At 37.1% G+C, this 10,023-nt stretch overlaps 1 protein-coding gene across 1 annotated transcript in view; it reads left to right on the forward strand.

Moving 5' to 3' along the window:
- MYO16 (myosin XVI) overlaps nucleotides 1-8,449 on the forward strand; it is a 384,245-nt gene extending 375,796 nt beyond the window's left edge. Inside the window, exon 35 of the mRNA XM_085318127.1 lies at nucleotides 7,709-8,449. Within this exon, the coding sequence (XP_085174253.1) occupies nucleotides 7,709-7,942 (234 nt within the window). The 3' untranslated portion in view covers nucleotides 7,943-8,449. The remainder of the gene's footprint in view (nucleotides 1-7,708) is intronic.
- The last annotated feature ends 1,574 nt before the right edge of the window (nucleotides 8,450-10,023 follow it).

Here is a 10,023-nt window from a genome sequence, read left to right on the forward strand (position 1 = left end):
AGAAAAGAAAAGAAAAGAAAAGAAAAGAAAAGAAAAGAAAAGAAAAGAAAAGAAAAGAAAAGAAAAGAAAAGAAAAGAAAAGAAAAGAAAAGAAAGAAAAAGAGTGTGAGAAAAGCAGAGAATTTGTGCCAGAAATGGAGTTCTGGTCAGATTAGGAATATAAAATCTTCAGTCTGGGTCACACCAAAGGTCTGTGTAGCCCAGGATTCTCTTTCTTTCAGAGGCAAGAAGATGCAGTCTGGGGAAAAAAGATTTGTACAGGGTGTCTGTTTTGTTAGTACATTTTCCCAGCTTCCAGCGGTCCGTGATGGAGGGCCTTCTGGTGCTAGAGGTCATTTCGTAGCTAGTAAAGCTTGGTGGACTTTTCTTCCATGTACTTTTCTGGAAAAAAGCTTTCAGAAAGTGTGACAAAGGCAAACAATGGAATTTATTTTTTAAGATAAAGCTTGATACATTTCCAAATGCTATGTGATAGCAGAGGACTGAACTATGCAATTGAGAGGATGCCTATGTCCGAGTGACCTCTGCCACTAGACTRTCCTGCCTCCAGCATTACCATGTGACTGATGTTTGGAAGGAAAATGAAATCTCTCTCCAAACAAACCCAGATAGATAAGAAATGACTGTCATAGGGGAAAACATTTCTTCCTGACTCTTGTAGTGATCAATTTTTGTTCAGAAATATAGTCCCTTTCTGTTTTTTTTTAAATACAAAGGGTGTTACTTTTAAGATTGTTCTTCATTTTTAAATGTCGGATATATGTCATTTCCTTAGTATGTCATTTTATTTGAAATTCTTCRAAAAACAGTTTATTCTTTCGGTATAACAAGAAATTTAAACTGAAAGAGACAAAGAGACAAAGTTTTTCTGGTTCAGAGCAAAGCAGACATTGCATATCAATTATGAATCTCATGTTTATTTCTATTTAAAYTGGCATACCTTCTCCAGAGCAATTTCAAATTTGTACCCGATCGAATACCTTCCTCTTTTGGTATTTTGTCCTTTCCAGTAAACCCATTTGACAACCATTTGAAGAGTTTTGTTTTTGAAGATGGTAAGGTTACTCAAACACAAAGGGAAATCATCAGCAGTTTAAGAGAATGATTAACTAAAATCACTTTAACGTTGCAGAACACATATCGTGTTATTCTGTCCAGTGGSTCTGCATTTGCAAAAAAATGCATGTCCCAGCATTCCCAAGACAATTGGATGAATCAGCTTGGATCCCAGTGGTACCTTTGTATTTGAAGATTTTTAATTGGTATTTAGAAGCATGTAAACTCATTTATCATAGCAACTCTGTGCTCCCTGCTGGGATCTTATGTGACCAATGCAGGTTTCCCAATCAAACATAAATTTACATATTGATTTGATTTATGTTGAATGCTTATCTAGGCTTCTTAGCACACCCTTGTTTTTGTGTGTGCTTTCTCCTTGTGTCTTTAAATGAATATGGCATTGCTAACTAACATGTAGACTGATTTTTCTTTTCTTGATTCAAGGGTTGGTAACAAAGCAATTCTTTTCCAATCTATACTTTTTATAACACACATAAAAGCATATCTATTTTGGTACCTAAAAGGTCAGTGGGGGSCAAGTTTTTTGAGGTTGCACTGTGTGTGTCTTGTAGTTAGGAAGAAAGTTATGTCTTACATTTTTGGAAGTATTCAGTGTGGCAGCTTGTGAGATGCAAAAGGAAAACAGAAAAGTGAAGCCATTAAAATGAGTTAGAAACATTTCTTTGTGTGAGAGAGATGAATGCCTGTCACAGACTGAATCAAAATGTGTTGGTCTCCCTAATAATCATGTACAATAAGAGTTATTTCCAGAGTTACTGAATGAAATTCTATATCCTTAATTGTGAAATGAGAGGTGAGAATGTCCTGATTGCTCCTGTCTTTAAAACTGATGAGAAGCAGCTGACCCACTGGGGTCCATGAAYTACTTTTAAGGGCTCTAAGAAAGATGACTAGAGTCATATATTGGTTGCATGCTGAAATTTGCTTTGCTTACAATTTTTTAGGGAATTTAAAATTCGCAAATTGAAAGAGGTAAAAACATGGATTTTGTCAAGGCAATTTGTAAGTTAATTAAGGTAATTTGTCATCAATATTTTACACTATGGCATAAGTCACTTTAAATCCCAATCAGATTTTAGAGAGGGAAATTACTGCCTTTTTATATGTAATCTCCCCATGGTTTTTCCATGATGGGACTTTAGCTTTACTAATAACATAAAACACTGATGAAAGGGTATTACTGCTGTAATAATTAATTGAGAGAATCTACTGACGGTTACCTTAAAGCATCAAAATTGACGAATCTATTAAAGAACATAGTGGCACTAATTCTCTGAAAGTAAAATATGGACCAGTTACCTCATGTAAGTATCTCTAGAGTACACGTTTATATGCTATATGTATCCTTAAATTGTAATATCGTTAAAAGGATATCTTCTATASTAGTTTTATGTCTTTATTAATGAATTTTACCAAAACTTATGGAAGAAACTAAAAATAAAACTATAATAAAGCATACAGATCTATGTTTTGTGCAAGCAAAATTATTTGTATATTTTAACAACCAGAAGGTAATTAAATGCTTCTTTTAATTTTCTGGTGAAGAGTAGKGGAAGGATCAATGCAATCATGAATGACCAAAAGCTTTACTAGAATACAGAATACTTTTTTTTGTTTGTTTTGAAAAAGTAAATCCTATATTGGCCAGGAAGAGAGAAAAATGGGATAAAATACTCATAAACACTTTTAAAGAGTCTAATAATGTAAATCAATAAATCTATGTTTGATAGATTTTAATGAATCCACTTGCCATAGTTTGATGGCTAAGTTTGTGTTGGATTTCACACAGACAGAGGATATAAGCACTTTGTCACTTCTGATTGTTACAAACTATCGTCCTTTAAGTTACACTATTTGATCTTTTAATGAAGAATGAATTTCCTGAGATTTTGCAATTAAGTCTGTAAATAACTCAAATTAAAGTTAATGTTAAATGGGCCTGTTAATCTTTTTATCTGGCACACCTTTTTGTCACAAATTATTTAAAAGTGTGAAACTTCCAACCTCTCATAATTAAAAACTCTGAATTTTTACACTAGCCTAAGAAATTAGGTTATAATTCAGAAAATTTATTGACTTATAGCTACTTGTCTTAATTCTAAGACAAAATTGAAATCCAGTGTGTCCACTTTAGCTCCTAAGATGAAGCTTACAAAGAATTTAGAAGCCTAAATCCAGCAAAGMAGTTGAGGAACTCATGCTCCAATGACTATCTAATACTTAAATGCTTGTAACTCAGTAGGCACAATCCTGTTCCATCTAAAATTTTCATAGATGCCAACATACACCAAAAAGTCCTCCATCTCAGTGTTCTTCTCTTTACATTAAAACCACAAGGGACCCACTCTGAAAGAATGGCTATTAGCACACACTTAGTACACATGGATAGCTCACCTTAGCACAACGCAGGGGAGCCAAAATCCTTTTTCCTCAGACTCAGAGGCCATCTCTGTGTAGCTGCAGTGTCTGTAGCATGCTCTCAGGCTGTGGGAACTCAAGTCTCTTCCTTAACCTGAGAGAAGTCAAATCCACATCTTGTGCTTTCCAGATGTGCACTAACTACTAGATTATGTTGAAAAGCCCCACTGTGCTTTTCCTGTTGGAACTGAGCCATCAGTGCTATGTCACCAACCAAAATCCATAATGTGAGAAGGAGAGTGCTTGCCTCTGCAGTGTTATGCTTTGGACTGTTGCTTGGGAGGAGCAATTCCTGGGCGCTCTTCCCTGGGCTGCTCAGTAGAAAGCTCTTTTGTATTTCCTGCCATACTGCTTAGCAGAAAGAACAGACCTTGCTTAGCTCTTTCAATCTTTTTTTTTATTTTTTTTTTCATTTAATAGATGTGGCAATTCCACATACTTTTTTCTTATGCATCATTTTCTTTRACAGTTTTGCTTTCCTTATCTGCTCAGCAGGGACTCTGGGCACCAAACACAGGGTAGGTGTTTCCACCAGATGGCAGGGCTGTTAAATGTTAAGTATTTGAATTTTATACGTCTTGGTGGATCTAGCCCAAATACTATGTTGCCCATGTCCAATTTACCATTGACTGTCAGTGGGAAAATCCTGGCCTACAGTTGGTACCATCTCTGTCTCTTAATGGTTAAAGTTGTTTGATCAGTATTCTTTTAAAATATCGGTACTCTTAAAATAATTACTTCCTACACACCTCAATCACCCTTCACAATGGTTCAAGATATAGAATAGTATAAAGAAACACAGCTTGCTAGTTTACACTCTGCTTCATATAAAATAATTCAGCAAGTCTTTTGTATAATGAATATGTGTAAGAAATCTTTAGCTTGTCACAGGTCTAATCAGGAACAGAAAAGACAGGAAAAAAATCACCTTGTTGTTCAAACAGATCTAATTAAACTAATTGATTTATATAAACCTCYGTGAGTTACTGTGTATTTGTGTTTAATTTCCACTGCAGTTCTATTGTATATCCTTCATGCAGGTTGAAGTACAAACTTTGTACAGCTTATTTACCAGATCAATCTCATAATGAATAAAGATATGAGGTATTCTTGCATCCCTGTTTAAAAAATGCAGTAAGAGATGTACRCTTATTTGCAGACCGGACCAAGATTTGTCCACTATACACTGGAAAATGAGCTATGTAGTGGAACTGCTGACACAACAGTAATTTACAGCATGCATAAGCGGTGTCAGAATAGTAAAGCTTCTTCCGTGCCTATAAGCTATAAATAGGATGCATTTGTCAATTGCCTTGCCTGGGCAAATTGTGCTCACTTTCCACCCTGCACCTGTGTGTCTTTATGTTTCTTAGAATAGCAGCAGAGCTGTCTCAATTCAGCTACTTCATACATCTTTCAAAACTGAAAATGCCTCCATACTTTGTTAGAGTCAGGCTGTCAAACTTTTGTCACTCTAACACACCCAATAGCATCTACAGAGTTTTAAAATGTGTGTTTTCTTATCTCTCAGTATTTAGGCACATCGTTGTTTGTTAATCTCTGAAACTCCCACATATAAAACTTTTGCTATCTAACTCTTGCAGTCTAACATAGCTTTTCATATGTACTAGCACTTCTTCTAGAAGTGAACCTAATACAGGTTCGTGAACTGCCTAAAATTTGGGTGCAAATAAGGAGTCTAAATTGAGGAGACAGGATTCTAATCTACCTGTCTTCTAAACAGGGTTGTGCCCATAATCTAACCCACACAAATCTATAGAAATCAACCACAATAACCTATAGTCCCTCCCAAACTATATACCTGTTCTATAGGGTAATATTACCTGGTATCTCTTTCTTGATAAATTGCTTCCAATTACAAAAGTTTCCTATGTCTTCTAATCCCCACCCATGCTGGAAAAAAAAAAAAAGATATGTTTTGGTACACAAGAAGTAACTAATATACTCCTAACACCATCCACGGGATATTTCATTGCCCTTTGAGTCACTGGGATGCATAGTGCATTTGTTTAAAAAAAATAAAATGTTTTTTTGAGTTTGTAGTGCTATCTAATTAGGTATTATGAGACCGAAATATGATGTAGCAAAGTATTTTAAATGTCTTCCTCTTTTCTTTTTTCTTAAAAATGCATTTAAAACTGTAATTGAAATTATAATACCTTCTATTAAGATATTTTACAAGTTAAAACAGTTATCTTGGAAATAATAATATCAGCCAGCCAGAAATTAAGCCAATTAACCATAGACCTTCAGGCATCAGCATGTAAGAGCTGCTTTCTTCTCTGACACCATATGTTCAAGGTCAGACTTACACATGACATATGAAACAGCATAATAAAAACCTGTGTACACAGGTTTCTGTACCCCCTAGTTCCTACAAGGAATAGCAGGAGCCACAGACAATATCACAGTCTTCTGCCCTAGAAGCTCACTGCCCGTCGGTGATGAAAATGTCCTTCGCATCACCCAACCGGCCTTGCAGCTGGAACTGACCGCATACATGGGCTCTCACGGAAGCATTTAACGGCAGTGCACGTCAAAGCCTTTGTCGTGGTGATTAAAGTGCAGCCATCCTTCATTATGCCGAAGAATGTAGATGCAACCTTGACATGAACAGCCATACTTCTCACATGACTGGATGTGTGCCCATCACGTGCTGTGAAGCATGTACATTTTAGTCGATCTGGGGCCCTTGAGAAAGAAGACAGCAAGTGAAGGGGCTGTGGGCCATTAGTTGTTACGATGAGTCTGGTTCACAGTCCCTACTCCTGCTACAGAGTATCCAGAAGCAAGTGGCTTTCAGCACTTGCTCTAGATGCTGCTCAGCTGCATAGAGGACAATTAGGTCTTGAAGGATAGTCAGACCGACTTCCTAGGTTAGTGGAATGACTGACACAAGGGCTCCAAATTGCCRCATATCAAATAATCTTTGGATCAGAAAAGTTAAATGGAAGGGAACAGTTTCTTCTAGAAGGTTTATGAATCCAGTTCAAAACTGTTTGGCTACTTCACCATGAGTTTATAAATAGTTCCATYAGGCACGGAAGAAGYTTTACTATTTTCAGTATAAAAATGACTGAAACTACATTTTTAGTGGATAATGTGTCCTCTGGAGGAAGAGAAGTGCCAGGCCCTAATTCTAAGGATAATATATATCTGTGACACATAGCAGCATTACTTATGCTAAGTAGCAAAACAGGGTATAGTTTCTTGGTTATGGTTGTTTGGGTTATAGGCAAACTCTTACTACTTCTGCAGCTGCTCTTTGCTCTGCGAAAAAGCATAGTCTGTGAGTATAGAAGCATTATAGGTTGTTAGAAATATGGACTATGCATCAGTGTAGGTGATCGTTTTGTGTGTTTCAAAGGACTGTGTTCCTGCACTCTTGGCTGATGTAAAGGTGTTTTTTTCCATTCATTTGGTTTTGGCAGCTGCTTCGTACAACTTGAGGTCTGTGACTTTCAGACATGAGAATGATGGAACACAATTCTAATACCTTAATTTTCTTTCCAGTGTAAACAATGATAAATGGGAAGAAAAGAGTTGTTCACTTGGTGAGGGAGAGTTAAGCACCAAGTTTTAAATCGTCTTGCAGGAGAAGATTGCTTCAAATTATTAAGTTGTTTGAGCTCTTTTCTGTCAGCTGTAGTACAAATGATAGCACCTAAGCAAAGGTGTAAAACTTGACTGTTTACCCACAGGCATTTATTTTTTTCTTTAATTGTAAATATTAGAATGGGAGTAGTCACCAACCACTCACCATCTAGAGTGGCTAAGCCAGGCCACACAGTAGCAGTCTCAGGATTTCTRTTCATGATCCTACTAGAACGTGTGGATAAGCTCATAATCCTCCACAGTGCTCTCTGCAAATAATAAGATGTAGTATGTAGAGCAAAAAGTGGTTCCCTCCAACAGAGGGCTTGGCAGTATAAAATACCTCTAGTAAGTTCAAGGCAAGGTTATTTTRTTGAAAATCACTATTGTTCATACAGTATTATATATGTCACTGAGCTCTTTGCAGAGATAAGAAAGCAGGGACCTGATTGTGCCCTCGCCATAGGTTTACATCAGTGAGGGAGGAGGCAGAGGATACTGTGCTGAGTATCCTTAAGCATGGGCACTGCAGTTTTACACTGCCAAGAGAATTAGCTTCATCCATTTTTATCTTTCATTTGCTTCTCACTAACAGGTTATTCATCAGCTTAGACTTTCAGAGAATGAGAGTGTGGCTCTGCAGGAGCTTCTAGATTGGAGGAGAAAGCTGTGTGAAGAAAGAGAAGACTGGCAGCAAATCTTGCACAACACCGAGCAAAGGATCACAGCCCCACCTCCACCCCCTTGTAAAAAGCCAACGCTGCTGAAGAAGGTAGAAGATACCTCCTGCAACAGACTCTCTTCAGGCCTATGGGATACCACTATATGATTTAGATGTGTGTGTCTGCAGACTGCTGAGAATGAAACCGTGTGATGGTTTCCATCTGCACAATCAGCAAGTTTCCTTCCCTCCACAAAGTGTGCAGGGATTTTTTACAAGCACTCATTCAAGAGCACAGGAGGCAGGAGCTATGTAGATCTGTTGTGTGTGCGTGTATATGTGTATGTTTGTTCTTTTCATATATATATATGTACACACATATATGTTGCATCTGTGAGTATRTATGTGTGTGTATGTATGTATATATATGTATATATATATATGGAGACAAACTGCACTATAAGTACTTAGCTTAAAAGTACAAGACCRTCATTTAAAGCTCTCCCACGGACAATGAGGAAACTCTATGTTAAGCAAATGAGATTGGGCAGAGCTAACTGACAGGCATTTCAGAGAGATCAGGAAAGTCTGTGTGCACACTGTACAGCTGTTTTATATAGTACAAAAATATGATGTTTCTTGTTCCTCAATGAATGGTTTTATTATATTACATGTATACATATATATATTTCTTTGTAGATGTCTGTGTTTTATTGGAGTTGCAAACCCAATGATTATTTACATGTTTATTACTGGTGTTTTATAACTTTATGCAATTGGTGCTGTTGTTCTTTCTTCAAAATACAGGTAATAAATACTGTACTCACATTTTTCTTTCATAGTTTATCCTTAACAGCATACCAGTTTCAACTCTGTGTTGTTTTTCCAGAACTGGCAATGTCCTTTTTAAAATCAAACTGAGAAATTCTTGCAAAGCTTCTATTTGCAGGTGTTGTTTAATGTTGTTTGCAGTCATGAATTAGAGAGCATGACTTTCTTACAATAAGCCTGTGTTTCCAAATGAGTGAACTGTGAATTCGTTAGTTACATCTCTGATCTTCATTCTGGGTTATGTAAAATAATGAGGCACTCGTTTAGGTTATAAGTACAGTTTGAAATTCATACCTGATTATGCATAAGGTCAGGTGTCATTGGAAAAATACATAATGGTAATGAGGTATGAAAATAGGGCTGTGATTTATTGTTAAAAGCCAGGAGGCTTTATGGAGATGGGTATATCAAAGGATTATGTCCTTATAGTAGTACAGTGATGCATTTATACCTCAAATTTCATGTAATGAAATGGTTTCAGAAGTTGGAGCATTCTAGTTGGAGGATATGAGTTCTGAGCAGCAATGTTAATATATGAAAAGCATGCTGCTGGAAACATGTTAGCTACTGCTCAGCAGTCTTTGAAATACTACTTTGCCAATGAAAGGTGTAATTTATATATACACAAAGGTATTTTGTCGGGGGCGCTTATTTTAAGTTCTTGGAGCATCTACAGCCAATGTGAGGCRGTCTTCTTGGCTGTTTGCCCCATTCCTATTGGGATCCAGGGAAAAGTGCCTGTAATTTTGCAAGTGGATATAAAAATGATGTTTTAAAATGTAAGTGACATTAAAAAAATGAGCTCATCCTTGCTTGTAAGTTGTTGAGTGGGGAAAAAAACTGCACAGAGATGTAGATTTTTCTATCATATTTGACAGAAGCTTCAAGCAGGCTGAGTAATGCTGTGCTATGCTTGCTTGCTTGCTTGTTTGTGTGTGTGTGTTTGTTTTTACGGGGGAAACAGAAAAGCTCAAATTGTCCCCCTGAGACCCTGAAGATCATCAATAAGCTGTGGCCAGAACTTGGTGCCTTCTCTTGYTGGAAATTAAAATAGCCACTATGAGTGGACAAGCAAGGGGAGGCACCAGGTTAACTCTCTTTTTAGTTGTGTGTTGATTGCTGATTCTTAGGGCAAATACCACTCAGCACRGAATTTTACCTTGTTAACAGTATTGCCTCCCCAGCAGTCCTCCATGTAAGATTACCTGTTATTTCATGGAGAAGCAGGGATTCTGGACTCTAAACCTTACCCTCATCTGATGTATGTGGTCATAGACCATTACTTTCCAAGTAGGGGCAAAAGGCAACTGTGTGARTATGTAGAAATCAGCTCCCACCTCCAAAACAATTATGTCAGAACTAGGCTTAGACTGGCAGGACTGAGGTGTCTGTCTTGCAGCTCRACTAACCAGGGACAT

Source organism: Rhea americana, unplaced genomic scaffold, assembly GCF_003343005.1.
Source record: "Rhea americana isolate MKP2758 unplaced genomic scaffold, rheAme1 scaffold_52, whole genome shotgun sequence".
Taxonomy (NCBI): Eukaryota; Metazoa; Chordata; class Aves; order Rheiformes; family Rheidae; genus Rhea; species Rhea americana.